The 18,452-nt window shown below is 37.7% G+C and overlaps 1 protein-coding gene across 1 annotated transcript in view; it reads right to left on the minus strand.

Annotated features, from left to right (window-relative positions):
• LOC127677643 (vomeronasal type-2 receptor 26-like) overlaps positions 1-12,123 on the minus strand; it is a 31,505-nt gene extending 19,382 nt beyond the window's left edge. The window contains exons 1-2 of the mRNA XM_052172681.1: positions 11,912-12,123; positions 9,823-10,120 (exon numbers count right to left, since the gene is read on the minus strand). Coding sequence (XP_052028641.1) covers positions 9,823-10,120; positions 11,912-12,123 — 510 coding nt within the window. The remainder of the gene's footprint in view (positions 1-9,822; positions 10,121-11,911) is intronic.
• Positions 12,124-18,452: the final 6,329 nt, after the last annotated feature.

Raw genomic sequence — 18,452 nt, forward strand, 5'->3', positions numbered from 1 at the left:
CTGAAAATGTGAAAGTTAATCAAGAAAGAAAGATGTAAGACTCAGGATACAGAAGACCCTGCTATACCACTCCTGGGCATATACCCAGAGAATTCCCCAGCATGTAATAAGGATACATGCTCCACTATGTTCATAGCAGCTCTATTTATAATAGCCATAACCTGGAAAGGACCTAGATAGCCCTCAACGGAAGAATGGATGAAAAAATATGTGCTATATATACATAATACAGTACTATTCAGCCATTAGAAACAATGAATTCATGAAATTCTTAGACAAATGGATGGAGCTGGAGAACATCACACTAAGTGAGGTAACCCAGTCTCAAAAGAATAATCACGGTATGCATTCACTAATAAGTGGATATTAGCTTAGAAAATTGTAATACCCAAAACATAATCCACACATCCAATGATGTCAAAGAAGAACAGAGGAGTGGCCCCTGGTTCTGGAAAGACTCAGTGTAGCAATATAAGACAAAGCCAGAACAGGGAAGTGGGAAGGGGTAGATGGGAGAACGGGGGAGGGGAGAGGGCTTATGGGACTTTCGAGGAGTGGGGGGCCAGAAAAAGGGAATTCATTTGAAATGTAAATAAAAAATATATCGAATAAAAAAAAAAGAACAGTCATACAGCACTTAGGCTGGAGAAACAAGAAATTGAAAGAAGGGATTTTCTGTCACAGGTAAAGTTGAAATGATTTGCATATACTAGGGAATCATTTGCATACACGAGAGATGGTGTACTTATTCTACACAGAAAAACGCAAACAAAAATTCCAAAGTGATAAAAGAAAAAAACATAAATAGAATATCGTCTGCAATACAGTACTGCCAGCTACAGAGTTCAAGCTTAAAAAGTGTGTGAGGAGATTACTAAAAGAAACGATAAAAATGTCTCAGGACACCGTGACTATATTGAATTTTTGTTAGGCTATGTATGTAAGTTTCAGCCACAGGCAGCCAGCTAGCCAGAGGTGAAAGAGAAAAATTTGAATTTCAACTAATAAAAAGGAGGACATCATGAATTTTATAGGAAGATGGAAAGAACTAGAAAATATCACTCTGGTTGAGGTAACCCAGACCCAAAAGGACAGACTCAAAATGTTTATACTCAGTGATAAGTAGATATTAGCCAAAAAGTACAGAGTTGCTTTGCATTAGAATTAGCCAAAGAGATAGGGCCCCAAGTAGAGGCATGGCATCACTGAACTATCCTCAAATTTTTTGACTAAGAAATGTTCTTGCCTAAAACTAAAGCAGGGACAAAAATGCAGCAGAGAGAGAAGGAGAGTACATTGAGTGATTGGACAACTTGAGATCCATCCCATGGTTGGCAACTAAACCATAACACTATTGGTGATGTTTTGTTGTACTTCAGACGGGAATGTAGCATGACTGTGCACTGAGAGCCTTGATCAGTAGCTAACGGAGACAGGCTCAGATACTTACAGCCACCCATTGGACTAAAGTTGTGGAACCCTATTGAGAAGATAGGGATAAGACTGAAAGAGATGAAGGGGAGGGCAACCCCATAGGAAGACTAACAATATAAATTAGCCCAGATCCCTGGGAACTCCCAGAGACTAGGCAGCCCACCCAAGAACATACATGGGTTGGTCTGTGGACCCACATCCAATATGTAGCAGAGAACTGCCTACTCTGGCCTCCGTGGGAGAGAATGTGCTTAATCCTGTAGAGACTGGATACTGTATGGAAGGGAGATGAAAGGGCACATGTTGTGGGTGGTAGGGATGGATAAGCACAATCTCAGAGGCCAAGGGTAGGGGGAATGGGGTTAAAAACTCTGGGAGGGAGACCAGGAAAAGGGCAACATTTGGAATGTAAATAATTCTGTGGCCAAAATGAGCCTAGTACAGTTATATACACATTTCTTATAAATAATTGTATCATTATAAATGTCATAATAAGCGTAGGTCAAAAATTACATATTTAAAAGAAGAAATAAAATTCATGAAGACACAGTTATATTACTACTAGTCATATACCTGAAAAAGATGCCCCAGCAAATAACAAGTACATGCTCCATTATGTTCATGACAACCATATTTATAATAGCCATAAGCAGGAAAGTACCCTAATGTCTTTCAATGAAAGAATGGATACAGAAACTATGGGACAGTTACAAAATGGAATAGTGCTCAGCTCATAATAATGAAGATTTCACAAATTTTGCAGGCAAATGAGTTGAAATAGAAAATATCATCCTATATAAGGTAACCCAGACCCAAAATGACATACATGGTAGACACTAACTGATAAGTGGATATTAGCCCCAAACCTTAGTATGTTCCATCATAGGGAACAATCAGGTGACAGAAACCACCAGAAAGTTCCAAATGCCAGAGATGTGAAAGGCTCCTAAGACCCAATTGGGATGACATTAGCTACAATACCCAAGAGCAGGATGATTGATCCTGAGGAGAACAACTCCAGAAGATACGTATGGATAACAGTTGAGGGATGGGACCTGGGACCACTCATGAATCTCAAAATATTTAACACAGAATACTTAAAGTCTAAAGGAAGCTTTGGCCAAAAAACAAACAAACAAACAAAAACAAACAAACAAACAAACAAACAAAAAACCAAAAAAAACAAAAATGGAGGAGAGACTGAAGCGAAGGCCATCCAGAGATTGCCTGACCTTGGAATCCATGACATCTGCAGATAGCAAAGCCTGACACTATTGCTGATGCCAAACGCTTGCAGAGAGGATTTAGTACAGCTGTCCTCTGAGAGGTTCTGCCAGCACGTGGAGAAAGACAGAAGTTGAAACTCTGCCAACCATTGGATTGAACCTGGGGACCCCAGTGGAAGAGTTAGTGGAAGGACTAAAGGAGCTGAAAGGGATGGCAACACAATATAAAGAACAATATCAAGTAACTGGATACCTCTAAGATCCCATGGACTAAACTACCAACAACCACATGGTATTCAGGGTTGGTTCCATGGATCATTTTACATATGTATCAGAGTGCCTTATCTGGTACCAAAGGAAGGGGAGGCACTTGTTTCTATGGAGGTTTGTTGTCCCAGTAAAGGAAGACGCTACAGGAATGAGGCCAGAGTGGGTGGGTGGTTGCAAAATAACCCACTTAGAGTCAAGAAGGGAGATGGGATGGAGGGTTTAGGGAGGTGAGACTGGAAAGGGAGAAAAAAAATTGAAATGTAAATAAATAAAATGACAAATATTTAAAAAAACAACTCATAAAAACTTATAAAAATAAAAATGAAGTCAAGCATGAAGGAGTATGATTTTAATCCTAGCCCTGGGCAAGCAAAGGCATGAGGAGATCTCTAATGCTATCTTGGGCTACAAAGGAAGTTCAAGACTGGGCAAACTTGCATAGTGAGAATGTCTCAAAAATAAACAACTAGGTAAAAATTAATAATAAAAATGAAACAACATAAGTCAGTATGGAGGAAATGCAAAAATCACTTAAAGAAATACAGGAAAACTTGTATTTTTCAATAGGTCAATAGGCAGAGGTCATGAAAGAGGAAACAAAATTCTCTTAAAAAATTAGAGGAAAACAGAAAACAAGCAAGTGAAGGAACTGAGCAAAACCATTCAGGATCTAAAACCAGATGTAGAAACAACTAAGAAATCTCAAAGGGAGACAACATTGGACATAAAAAACCTTGGGAAGAAATCAGGGGCCATAGACACAAATATCAAAAAAGGAATGCAAGAGATAGAAGAAAGAATCTCAGATGTCAAAATTTCCATAGAAAGAATAGACTCAACAGTCAAAGATAATGCAAAATGTAAAAAGCTTGTAACCCAAAACATCCAGGAAATCCAGGACACAATAAGAAGGTCAAACCAAAGGATTATAGGCTTAGATGAGAGTGAAAATGTACAACTTAAAGGACCAGCAAATATTTTCAACAAAATTATGGAAGAAATCATCCATAATCTAAAGAGAGAGAGATACCCATGAATATACAAGAAGCCTACAGAACTCCAAACAGACTGGACCAGAACAGAAATATCTCCCATCACATAATTATCAAAACCCCAAATGTACTAAACAAAGAAAGAATATTAGAAGATGTAAGAGAAAAAGGCCAAGTAACATATAAAGGAACAACTATCAGAATCACACCAGACTTCTCACCAGAGACTATGAAAGCTAGAAGATCCTGGGCAGATCTCATGCAGACTCTAAGAAAACACAAATGCCAGCCAAAACTACTATATCCAGCAAAACTCTCAATCACCTTAGATGGAGAAACTAAGATATTCCATGACAAAAACACATTTACACAGTATCTTTCCACAAACCCAGCCCAACAGAGGATAATAGGGGGAAAACACTAATACAGGGAGGGAAACTTCACCCTGAAAAAAGCAAGATAGTAAACTTTCATCAAACCGAAAAGAAGATAACTATCAAATATAAAAAATAACATCAAAAATGACAGGAAGTAATAATCACTATTCCTTAATAGCTCTTAATATCAATAAACTCAATTTCCCAATTAAAAAAAACATGGACTAAAAGACTGGACACTTAAACAGGACGCTACATTTTGCTGCATACAGAAAACACACCTCAGTGTCAAAGACAAACACTACCTTAAAGTAAAAGGCTGGAAGACAGTTTTATAAGCAAATAATCTCAGGAAACAAGCCAGAGTAGCTACTCTAATATCAGATAAAATTGACATTCAACCCAAAGTCATCAAAAGAGACAGTGAAGGACACTTCTTGCTGGTCAAAGGAAAAATACACCAAGAAGAACTCTCAATCCTGAACATATATGCTCCAAAAGCAAGGTCAACCTCATTCATAAAAATAACTTTACTAAAGCACAAAGCACACATTTCACCTAACACAATAATTGTGGGTGACTTCAACACTGCACTCTCCTCAATGGACCAATCAAGAAAACAGAAACTAAACAGGGATACAGTGAAACAAATTGAAGCTTTGGACCAATTGGATTTAACATATATATATATATATATATATATATATATATATATATATATATATATATATATATATATAAAACATTTCATCCCAAAGCAAAAGAATAGACCTTTTTTCTCAGCACCTCATGGTACCTTCTCCAAAATCAACCAGATAATTGCTCACAAGACAGAACTCAACAAATATAAGAAGATCGAACTAATCCCATGCCTCCTATCAGATCACTATGGAGTAAGAGTGGTTTTCAATAGCAACAAAAACAAAAGAAAGCCCACATACACATAGAAACTGAACAATACTCTACTCAATGACACCTTGGCCAAAGAAGAAATAAAGAGAGGAATCAGAGACTTTTTAGAATTTAATGAAAATGAAGGCACAACATACCCAAATCTTTGGGACACAATGAAAGCAGTGCTAAGAGGAAATCTCATAGCTCTGAGTGCCTACAAAAAGAAAATGGAGAGAGCATACACTCGCAGCTTAACAATACACCTGAAAGCCGTGGAACAAAAAGAAAGCAATACACCCAGGAGGAGTAGAAGACAGGAAATCATTAAACTTAGGGCTGAAATCAATCAAGTGGAAACAAAGAGAACCATACAAAGAATCAACTTATCCAGGAGCTGGTTCTTTGAGAAAATCAACCAGATAGATAAAACCTTAGACAGACTGATGAAAGGGCACAGAGAATGTATCCAAATTAACAAAATTAGAAATGAAAAGGGGCATATAACAACAGAAACTGAGGAAAACCAAAGAATCATCAGATCCTACTACAAAAACCGGTACTCAACACAACTTGAGAATCTGGAGGAAATGGAAAATTTCCTTGACAGATACCAAATACCAAAATTAAATCAGGACCAAGTACATCATCTAAACAGTCCCATAACCCTTAAAGAAATAGAAGGGGTCATAGAAAGTCTTCCAACAAAAAAAAGAACAGGACAAGATGGTTTCAGTGCAGAATTCTATCAGACCTTCAAAGAATACCTAACACCAATACTCTTCAAACTATTCCACAAAATAGAAACAGAAGTAACACTGCCCAACTCCTTCTATGAAGCCACCATTGCGATGATACAAAAACCACACAAATATTCAACAAAGAAAGAGAACTTCAGATCAATTTCCCTTATGAACATCGATGCAAAAATACTCAATAAAATTCTTGCCAACCGAATCAAAGAGCACATAAAAACAATCATCCACCATGATCAAGTGGGCTTTATCCCAGGGATGCAGGGTTGGTTCAATATATGGAAATCCATCAATGCAATCCACTACATAAACAAACTCAAAGAAAAAAGCCACATGGTAATTTCATTGGATGCTGAAAAAGCATTTGACAAAATTCAGCATCCTTTCATGTTTAAAGTCTTGGAAATAACAGGAATTCAAGGCCCATACCTAAACATAGTAAAAGCAATATACGGCAAACCAGTAGCCAGCATCAAACTAAATGGAGAGAAACTTGAAGCAATCCCACTAAAATAAGGGACTAGACAAGGCTGCCCCCTTTCTCCTTATCTTTTCACTGTTGTACTTGAGGTACTAGCTCAGGCAATTAGACAACATAAGGAGGTCAAAGGGATACAAATTGGAAATAAAGAAGTCAAACTTTCATTATTTGCAGATGATATGATAGTCTACCTAAGTGACACAAAAAACTCCACTAGAGAACTCCTACAGGTGATAAACAACTTCAGCAAAGTGGCAGGTTAGAAAATCAACTCAAGCAAATCAGTAGCCTTCCTATACTCAAAGGATAAGCAGGCTGAGAAAGAAATTAAGAAAATGACCCCTTCACAATAGCCAAAAGCAGTATAATGCAACTTGGGGTGACTCTTACCAAAAATGTGAAGGATCTTTATGACAAAAACTTCAAGACTCTGTAGAAGGAAATGGAAGAAGTCCTCAGAAAATGGAAAAATCAGCCATGCTCGTGGAGCAGCAGGATTAATATAGTTAAAATGGCCATTTTGCCAAAAGTGATCTACAGATTCAGCACAATCCCCATCAAAATCCCAACTCAGATCTTCACAGAGTTAGAAAAAGCAATTCTCAAATTCATCTGGAATAACAAAAAACCCAGGATAGCTAAAACTATTCTCAACAACAAAAGAAATTCTGGGGGAATCAGTATCCCTGATTTCAAGCAATACTACAGGGCAATAGTGTTAAAAACTGCATGGTATTGGTACAGTGACAGACAAGTGGACCAATGGAATAGAATTGAAGATCCAGAAATGAATCCACACACCTATGGTCACTTGATCTTCGACAAAGGAGCCAAAAACATCCAGTGGAAAAAAGATAGCCTTTTCAACAAATGGTGCTGGTTCAATTGGAGGTCAGCATGCAGAAGAATGCAAATTGATGCATTCTTATCTCCATGTACTAAACTTCACTCCAAGTGGATCGAGGACCCCCATGTAAAACCAGACACACTGAAACTAATAGAAAAGAAACTGGGGAAGACTCTTGAGGACATGGGCACAGGGTAAAAGTTCCTGAACAAATCACCAATAGCTTATGCTCTAAGATCAAGAATTGACAAATTGGACCTCATAAAATTACAAAGTTTCTGTAAGGCAAAGGACACTGTTAAAAGGACAAAATGACAACCATCAAATTGGGAAAGGATATTCACCAACCCTACATCTGATAGAGGGCTAATATCCAATATATATAAAGAACTCAAGAAGTTAGACCCCAGAGAACCAAATAACCCTATTAAAAATGGGGGTACATATCTAAACAATGAATTTTCACCTGAAGAAATTCGGATGGCCAAGAGGCACCTTAAGAAGTGCTCAACTTCATTAGTCCTTAGGTAAATGCAAATCAAAACAACCCTGAGATTTCACTTACACCAGTCAGAATGGCTGAAGTCAAATCTCAGGAGACAGCAGGTGTTGGCAAGGATGAGGAGAAAGAGGAACACTCCTCCACTGCTGGTGGGGCTATAAGATGGTACAACCACTTTGGAAATCAGTCTGGCAGTTCCTCAGAAAATTTGACATGACACTTCTGGAGCACCCTGATATACCTCTCCTGGGCATATACCAAGAGGATTCCCCAGCATGCAATAAAGACACATGCTCCACTATGTTCATAGCAGCCTTATTTATAATAGCCAGAAGCTGGAAAGAGCCCAGATGTCCCTCAAAGGAGGAATGGATACAGAAAATGTTGGATATTTACACAATGGAATACTACTCAGCAATTAAACACAATGAATTCATGAAATTTGTAGGCAAATGTTTGGAACTGGAAAATATCAACCTAAGTGAGGTAACCCAATCACCAAAGAATACACATGGAATGCAATCACAGATAAGTGGATATTAATTAGCCCAGAAGTTCTGAATACCCAAGACACAATTAGCATATCAAATGACACCTATGAAGAAGTAAGGAGAGGGCTCTGATCCTGAAAAGGCTTGATCCAGCACTGTAGGGGAGTACCAGGACAGAGAAAAAGGAGGGAGGTGATTGTAGAATGAATGGAGAGAAGAGGGCTTATGGGACATATGGGGAGAGGGGAACCGGGAAAGGGAAAATCATTTGGAATGTAAACAAAGAATTTAGAAAAAAAAAAAAGGATTTCCATATGACGCAGCTAAGCCCGTTCTGAGCATATACCTAAAGTACACTATATCCTACCAGAAACTTATACACCCATGTTAATTATTTTATACCCAGTGACAACTAATGGAATAAGCCTATCTACAGATGAAGGGGTAATGAAAGCATGGTACAAATATACAATAGACTTTTATTTAGAAGTTAAGAAAAATGATAAGTGATTTACTTGAAAATAGATACAATTGGAAAAGATTATATTTAGTGAGATAATTTAGGCCCAGAAAGAGAAATAATGCATTATTGAATGTTCTTTTGATATGTGTATCCTTTCTTTTAATGTGTCTGTCTGTCTTTCTACCTATGTATTCATTTGTAATGTATAGAGTCTAGGTAACTAGAAAGGTGATGGTGAGGTAGAACACTGGAGGTAGAAGTGTATGAAGAAGGACAGGGATCAGGGAGAAGTGGCAAGAGTGTGTGGGCCAACCAAAGTAAGTATGTATAATAAAATGGGACAAGGAAACCTTGAAACAGCATGGCAGCCTAATTAATTTTACTAAGATTTAAGTTACTTCACTGAGGATACTAGGAAACATTAAGCACTGGATCAGTGTTGTTTGCAAACTAATGTATTTCTAAGTAAACCTTTCCAAATATATGACAAATTAAGATGCAATTGACTTATAAATGCTACCTCTCTAGCATTGTTTATAAGAAATCAGTACTGATCAACAGAAAGATATTTAAACAAAGACAAAAGTAAAAACTTTCCTATCAACAGGAGAAAATTACAGTCTAAATGTCCAGCCAGAGTAAGTCTGACGCATGCTTCTTCGTATAAATGAAACTTATGTGGCAATATGAGCTGATACCACAGTAAAATAATCACGAATATGTTCATAGTAGTTACTGTGTACATACATGCATGCAATTATTATATCCTCATGCTTTGTGATGCTCTAAAACTGGATACAGAAGAAAGACAGTATTGAAAATGGTAACTAACAAAAGAAATTTTCTTGGAGTGGTAAGAATACAGGCTGTCATTACTTTTACTTATATTTTTTTCAGTGTTAAAGATTTTGAAATTAAATTTATTTTACAAATGATTTTATATTAAGAATAAATTATTCTTCAGAGTTACAATGAAAACAAAATAGAAAGTTATTAAGCAGTCCCATACCCCATCAATAATCAATAACTGGATTAATTAGCATTTATTACTATCTTACTTTCTTTAACCTAAGAATCAGGATGAATTGTGTACCTGTGGAACATTGTAGAGACTTAGAACTCTGGAGATCTGAGTTGATATTCCTGTTGAAATGCCTCCTATCACTGCAACCAGCTTATCAGTCTTCTCAGGCCTGCAGCTGTAGTTAGGAATTGGGGGGCTCTCTCCTGAGAGCAAAGCCATAGAACTTTCCATGGCCTTTCTTTCAGAAAAGTCAACATTGAAGAGATAGAATCCCAGGGACATATTGAATAGAATATTTGGGTTCTTGTTTATTTTTTCTATAGCAAAAATGAATGCTAGCATGTGCTGATAATTTTTGGTGAGATTCCTGGGAGGAAAAATTGGAAAGATCATTTTTTGTGTTTTTATATTAATTAAATATATTGATTAATTATTTTAATTAATTTCTGTTCTTTTTAATGTACATAATATGATTATTTATATTAATTTATATATATTATTCTAATAATTAAAAATAATTACATTCTTTACCTCCCTCTCTTTTCTCTAAGAAGCTCCTTGCATTCTACCTCTCAAATTCTGCATTTTTATTTATAGCAACGTAATTCATATAAAAATTGTACATGACATTCCAGGAAACAAGTAGTATGTTCAATATTAAAAATATGGAGAAAATTGTGCTATAAAAGAAGATTCGTAGTACAACTTGTTATTAAATCTGTTATTTTTGTTTTTTAATTTTTTTGAGACAGCATCTTGCTTTTTCAATCAAGGTTTAATTTAAACTCCTTCTGTAGTCTAGCTTAAACTCAGGCTCAGAAAGATCCACCTGCCTCTGCTTTTCAAGTTTTGGGATTAAACTTTTGCACCACCACAAACTATCAAATGTATATTTTTCAATATTTACTCTACAATTTGTGTTTGAGAAATAAAATGGAAGAGGAAAGCATGTGGGATAGCAAACATTAAAACTTAGTTTTCATGCTGTCTTCAAACCAGAAGATCCTGCTATACCACTCCTGGGCATATACCCAGAGGATTCCCCACCATGTAATAAGGATACATGCTCTACTATGTTCATAGCAGCCCTATTTATAATTGCCAGATGCTGGAAAGAACCCAGGTATCCCTCAACAGAAGAGTGGATGCAAAAAATGTGGTATATCTGCACAATGGAGTACTATTCAGCCATTAGAAACAATGAATTCATGAAATTCTTAGGCAAATGGATGGAGCTAGAGAACATCATACTAAGTGAGGTAACCCAGACTCAAAAGGTGAATCATGGTATGCACTCACTAATAAGTGGTTATTAACCTAGAAAACTGGAATACCGAAAACATAATCCACACATCAAATGAGATACAAGAAGAAAGGAGGAGTGGTCCCTGGTTCTGGAAAGACTCAGTGAAGCAGTATTCGGCAAAACCAGAACGGGGAACTGGGAAGGGGTGGGAGGGAGGACAGGGGAAGAGAAGGGGGCTTACGGGACTTTCGGGGAGTGGGGGGGGGCTAGAAAAGGGGAAATCATTTGAAATGTAAATAAATTATATCAAATAAAAAAAATTAAAAAAAAATAAATGCAGCAAAATTCACAAAAGTAAAAAAAAAAAAAAAAAAAAAGAATAGGATAAACCTCAGGAAAATACAAAGTGCTTGATCACCAATAGCAACTGAAAACAAAATAGTGTCAAGTAAATTTAAACAGGAAAACTAAAATGTTCTCAATACAATGCACTAAATAAATAAAAATAAAAATTGTTTTTGACAGCAAAATGCTTTCAAAATTTCTTACATTTTTAAGAGAATTCAGCATGTGTAGGGGAGAGGCACACAGAGTCATGCCTGAGTAGCTATTGGCATTTGGTGGCTACCATGGAAGGGACAGTCAGTTTCCATAGCAGGTTTGCCTAGCAGCTTGTCTAGACTCTAGATAATGCCCTATACTCCTGTAGTACTGGCATACCTAAATGAACATTAAAATTTGAGAGAGACTGAGAGAAAGACAGACAGACAAACAGAGAGACAGACAGACAGACAGAGAACCTATGACAGTGAAGGAAGGAGACATTGGAAAGAAAGCAATAGAATAGGGTGAGATCAAAATGTTGTTTACATATATGAAATCCTGAAATTTAAAGAGTAGTCAAACACTTACACAATAACAGCTTCCGGTATAGTCATTGTATCATTAAGTCCAAATTTAAATCTACTGTCTCTAGCAGTCACTCTGAGGGAAAAGAGTCCTCCAATAACAAAATGCCCATTTTGATAGTAGCCAGGAGAAACAGGTATACTTAAGGAAAAACAAGAAATTTGTTCCTGGAAAGCAATGAGAAAAATCAGGAGAGAGAAAATGAGTAATTTCATATTAACATAGATAAATAATTGATAAAACCCAGATATCTATTCAGTTGATAATCTTTGACTATTCATCCCTGGGAGCACATCAACAAACTGGTAAAGATGTCTGGCTGATCCATGTGGATCAAGGTTATAAAGCATTGTTTTGTCCTGATACATGCCCACCAGTATCCAAACACTCCCTCAGTTCCCTGGAGTCCAATCTGCTTTATACCTTCTTAGCCCTAGATTATGTCCCCTTCACAGAGTCACTGTGAGTCTCCCAGGGCTCAGGAACCTCTCACTTGGCACCTGGGAATCCTAATTCTCAGCAGGAAAACTCACAATTAAGAAAAAGTGTGAAGTCCACAAAAACACCTGTGGGGTGTGTGCACTCACAGAGCTGAGACTTGTCCAGTTCTCAAGGTAACTAGAGACTAACCATTGGAAACAAAATTAAGTCATGAAGAGTCATGTGTTTGTGAGGGGAAGGAGTGGACTCTTAATTATTTGACAACAGTATCATGTTAGAGTATTTCTGTAAGGAAAAGCAAAAGCCTTACATTAGAAAACATTATTTATGATTACTATATTGGGTCAAATATCAACTCGTGTATATTTACTTGGATATTTTATGTATTTACATTTCAAATGTTATCCCCTTTCCCAGATTCCCTTCCAGATCTGTCCTATCCCATTCCCTCACCCTATGGAATATGAACTGTCAAAAACATGCATTCTGGTATGGCACTTCCTCTGAAAATTGCACCCCAGGACCCAGCTTTACCACTCCTTGGCATATACCCAAAAGATGTTCCAACATATAACAAGAACACATGCTTCACTATGTTCATAGCAGCCTTAGTTATAATAGCCAGAAGCTGGAAACAACCCAGATGTCCCTCAACAGATGAATGAGTACAGAAAATGTGGTACATTTACACAATGGAGTACTACTCAGCTATTAAAACAATGGCTTCAAGAAATTCACAGGCAAATCAAAGAAACTAGAAAGTATCCTGAGTAAGATAACACAGTCACAAAAGAACAGACATGGTATGTACTTACTTATAAGTGGCTATTAGGAGAAACACTCAGGATACTGATGATACAACTTACAGACAATCTGAAACTCAAAATGAAGGAAGACCAAAGTGTGGATGCTTCAGTCCTTCTTAGAAGGGGTCACAAAATAATCATGGGAGGTAGAAAGTGTACAGGATTTGGGAGGAAGAGAGAAGGGGAAGAGGAAAATAGAGGGGCAACATCAGGTGTGAGAGGAGACAGGACAGGTGTTTAGAGGATCATGAAATTGAACAAATGTGTGTAGCAATGGTAGATGGGGAACTGGGAGTACCCACCAGAATGTCTAAGATGCCAGGAAATCAACAGGCTCCCGGGACACAACAGGGATGAGATTAGCTCAAATATGCAACACAGGCAAGAGAGAACTTATAGAGACAATATCCACAGGTTAGGCATGACTTCCAGTTAAGGGATTGGGCTACCTATCCTTCTCAAAAATTTAAACACAGAATCACTACAGTCTAAAAGAAATACGGGGGGGGGGGGGGGGGAGGGGGAGGGCACGGAGCTTAGGTTCCAGTCCTGAGGCCTCTGGCAGGAGCCCTCAGATCTCTCTGCTTCCTGATCCAGATCAGCCTGGGCAGCAACACCACATCTCCAGGTCCTGCAGGAGGCAAGAGGGGCTTCCAGGAGGCCGGCTGGGAGGAGTCAGTGTGCTCTGGTGAATCCAGCAGGCCCCAGCGGAGCCTTCAGGTGTCTGCTTCAGGATCTGAACAGCCTAGGCAACAGCACCCTGTCTCCAGGCAGTGCAGGACCTAAGCTGTGCACCAGAGGCCAACTGGGAAGGGGCAGCTTGCACTGGTGAGTCCAACATTGACAAGACCAACTAACACCAGTGAGATCTAGATGGCAAAAGGCAAACACAGGAACGTCACTAACAGAAATCAAGGCAATATGGCAACGTCTGAACCCAATTCTCCTTTACCAGCATGTCCTGGATACCCCATCACACCAGTAAAACAAGATTTGGATTTAAAATCACTGGTCATGATGCTGGTCCAGGAACACATGAAGGACATACTTAAAGAAATTCAGGAGAAAATGAATCAAAAGTTAGAAGCCCTTGCAAGGGAAACACAAAAATCATTGAAAGAAATCCAGGAGAATACAAAAGCCAATAATGAGGAAATGCAAAAAACACTTAAAGAAATACAGGAGAACTTTGGTCAACAGGCTGAGGTCATGAAAGAGGAAACACAAAAATCTCTTAAAGAATTACAGGAAAGCACAAACAAGCAAGTGAAGAAGCTAAGCAAAAACAATCCAGGATCTAAAATCAGAAGTAGAAACAACTAAGAAAACTCAAAGGAAGACAACTTTGGAGATAGAAAGCCTTGGGAAGAAATCGGGGGGGGGGGGGGACATATATGCAAACATCAACAACAGAATACAAGTTAGAAGAAAGAATCTCAGATGCTGAAGATACCATAGAAACCATGGACTCAACAGTTAAAGAAAATGCAAAATGCAAAAAGCTTGTAACCCAAAACATCCAGGAAATCCAGGACACAATGAGAAGACCAAACCTAAGGATTATAGGCATAGATGAGAGTGAAGATTTACAACTTAAAGGGCCAGCAAATATTTTCAATAAAATTATGGAAGAAAACTTCCCTAACCTAAAGAGAGAGATGCCCATGAATATACAAGAAGCCTACAGAACTCCAAACAGACTAGACCAGAACAGAAATACTTCCCATCACATAATAATCAAAACACCAAATGTTCTAAACAAAGAAAGAATATTAAAGGCAGTAAGAGAAAAAGGCCAAGTAACATATAAAGGAAGACCTATCAGAATCACAGCAGACTTTTCACCTGAGACTATGAAGGCTAGAAGGTCCTGGGCAGATCTCATGCAGACTCTAAGAGAACACAAATGCCAGCCAAAACTACTATATCCAGCAAAACTCCCAATCAACACAGATGGAGAAACTAAGATATTCCATGACAAAACCAAGTTTACCCAATATCAATCCACAAACCCAGCCCTACAAAGGATAATAGGAGGAAAACACCAATACAAGGAGGGAAACTTCACCCTGGAAAAAGCAAGATAGTAATCTTTCATCAAACCCAAAAGAAGTTAACCAATCAAATTTAAAAAATAACGTCAAAAATGATAGGAAGTAACAATCACTATTCCTTAATATCTCTTAACATCAATGGACTCAATTCCCCAATAAAAAGCCATAGACTAACTGACTGGATATGTAAACAGGACCCTACATTTTGCTGCTTACAGGAAACACACCTCAGGGTCAAAGACAAACACTACCTTAGAGTAAAAGGCTGGAAGACAATTTTACAAGCAAATGGTCTCAGGAAACAAGCTGGAGTAGTCATTTTAATATCAGATAAAATTGACTTTCAACCCAAAATCATCAAAAGAGACTCTGAGGGAAACTTCTTGCTGGTCAAAGGAAAAATTCAACAAGAACTCTCAATCCTGAACATCTATGTTCCAAATGCAAGGGCACCCTCTTTCATAAGGGAAATTTATTAATGCTCAAAGCACACATTGCACCTAACACAATAATTGTGGGTGACTTCAACACTGCACTTTCCTCAATGGACTGATCAGGAAAACAGAAACTAAACAGGGACACAATGAAACTAATTGAAGCTTTGGACCAATTAGATTTAACAGATATATATATATATAGAACATTCTATCCTAAAGCAAAAGAATATAACTTTTTCTCAGCACCTCATGGTACCTTCTCCAAAATCGACCATATAATTGGTCACAAGACAGACCTCAACAAATATAAGATCAAAATAATCCCATGCCTCTTATCAAATCACTATGGAATAAAAGTGGTCTTCAATAGCAACAAAAACAACAGAAAACCCACATACACGTGGAAACTGAACAATATTCTATTCAATGATACCTTGGTCAAGGAAGAAATAAAGAAAGAAATTAAAGACTTTTTAGAACACAATGAAAATGGAGACACAACATACCCAAATCTATGGGACACAATGAAAGCAGTGCTAAGAGGAAAACTCATAGCCCTGTGTGCCTCCAAAAAGAAAATGGAGAAAGCATACACTACCAGCTTAATGGCACACCTGAAAGCCCTGGAACAAAAAGAAGCTATTTCACCCAGGAGGAGTAGAAAGCAGGAAATCATCAAACTCAGGGCTGAAATCAATCAAGTAGAAACAAAGGGAACCATACAAAGAATCAACAAAACCAGGAGCTGGTCCCTCGAGAAAATCAACAAGATAGATAAACCCTTAGCCAGATTAACCAAAGGGCACAGAGACAGTAACCAGATTAACAAACTTAGAAATGAAAAGGGAGATATAACAACAGAAACTGGGGAAATTCAAAAAATCATTAGATCCTACTACAAAAGCCTATACTCTACACAACTGGAGAATCTGGAGGAAATGGACAGTTTCCTAGACAGATATCCGACACCAAAACTAAATCAGGATCAAATAGATCAACTAAACAGTCCCATAACACCTGAAGAAATAAAAGGGTCATAGAAAGTCTTCCAACCAAAAAAAGGACGGGACCAGATGGCTTCAGTGCAGAGTTCTATCAAACCTTCATAGAAGACCTAACACCAATCCTCTTCAAACTATTCCACAAAATAGAAACAGAAGGAACTCTACCCAACTCCTTCTATGAAGCCACAATTACACTGATACCAAAAACACACAAAGATCCAACAAAGAAAGAGAACTTCAGGTCAATTTCTCTTATGAATATTGATGCAAAAATACTTAATAAAATTCTTGCCAACCGAATCCAAGAACACATCAAAATGATCATCCACCATGATCAAGTAGGGTTCATCCCAGGGATGCAGGGATGATTCAATATAAGGAAATCCATCAATGCTATCCACTACATAAACAAACTCAAAGACAAAAACCATATGATCATCTCATTAGATGCAGAAAAAGCATTTGACAAAATCCAGCATCCTTTCATGCTAAAAGTATTGGAAAGAACAGGAATTCAAGGCCCATACCTAAACATCGTTAAAGCAATATACTGCAAACCAGTAGCCAACATCAAACTAAATGGAGAGAAACTTGAAGTAATCCCACTAAAATCAGGGACTAGACAAGGCTGTCCTCTCTCTCCATATCTTTTCAATATAGTACTTAAAGTTCTAGCTAGAGCAATTAGACAACATAAGGAGGTCAAGGGGATACAAATTGGAAAGGAAGAAGTCAAATTATCACTATTTGCAGATGACATGATAGTCTACTTAAGTGACCTGAAAACCTCCACCAGATAATTCCTACAGCTGATAAACAACTTCAGCAAAGTGGCTGGTTATAAAATCAACTCAAGCAAATCAGTTGCCTTCCTATACTCAAAGGATAAACAGGCTGAGAAAAAAGTTAAGAAACGACACCCTTCACAATAGCCAAAAACAATATAAAGTATCTTGGTGTGTCTCTAACCAAACAAGTGAAAGATCTATATGACAAGAACTTCAGGTCTCTAAAGAAGGAAATCGAAGAGGACCTCAGAAAATGGAAAAATCTGCCATGCTCGTGGATTGGCAGGATTAATATAGTTAAAATGGCCATCTTACCAAAAGCGATCTACAGATTCAATGCAATCCCCATCAAAATTCCAACTCAGTTCTTCACATAGTTAAAAAAAGCAATTCTCAAATTCATCTGGAATAACAAGAAACCCAGGATAGCTAAAACTATTCTCAACAACAAAAGAAATTCTGGGGGAATCAGTATCCCTGACTTCAAGCAGTACTACAGAGCAATAGTGTTAAAAACTGCATGGTATTGGCACAGTGACAGACTAGTGGACCAATGGAATAGAACTGAAGATCCAGAAATGAATACACACACCTATGGTCACTTGATCTTCGACAAAGGAGCCAAAAACATCCAGTGGAAAAAAGATAGCCTTTTCAACAAATGGTGCTGGATCTATTGGAGGTCAGCATGCAGAAGAATGCGAATTGATCCATTCTTATCTCCATGCACTAAAATTCACTCCAAGTGGATCAAGGACCTCCATGTAAAACCAGACACACTGAAACTAATGGAAAAGAAATTGGGGAAGACCCTTGAGGACATGGGCACAGGGGAAAAGTTCCTTAACAGATCACCAATAGCTTATGCTTTAAGATCAAGAATTGACAAATGGGACCTCATAAAATTACAAAGTTTCTGTAAGGCAAAGGACACTGTTAAAAGGACAAAACGGCAACCATCAAATTGGGATAAGATATTCACCAACCCCACATCTGATAGAGGGCTAATATCCA

This window comes from Apodemus sylvaticus, chromosome 2 (assembly GCF_947179515.1).
Source record: "Apodemus sylvaticus chromosome 2, mApoSyl1.1, whole genome shotgun sequence".
Lineage (NCBI taxonomy): Eukaryota > Metazoa > Chordata > Mammalia > Rodentia > Muridae > Apodemus > Apodemus sylvaticus.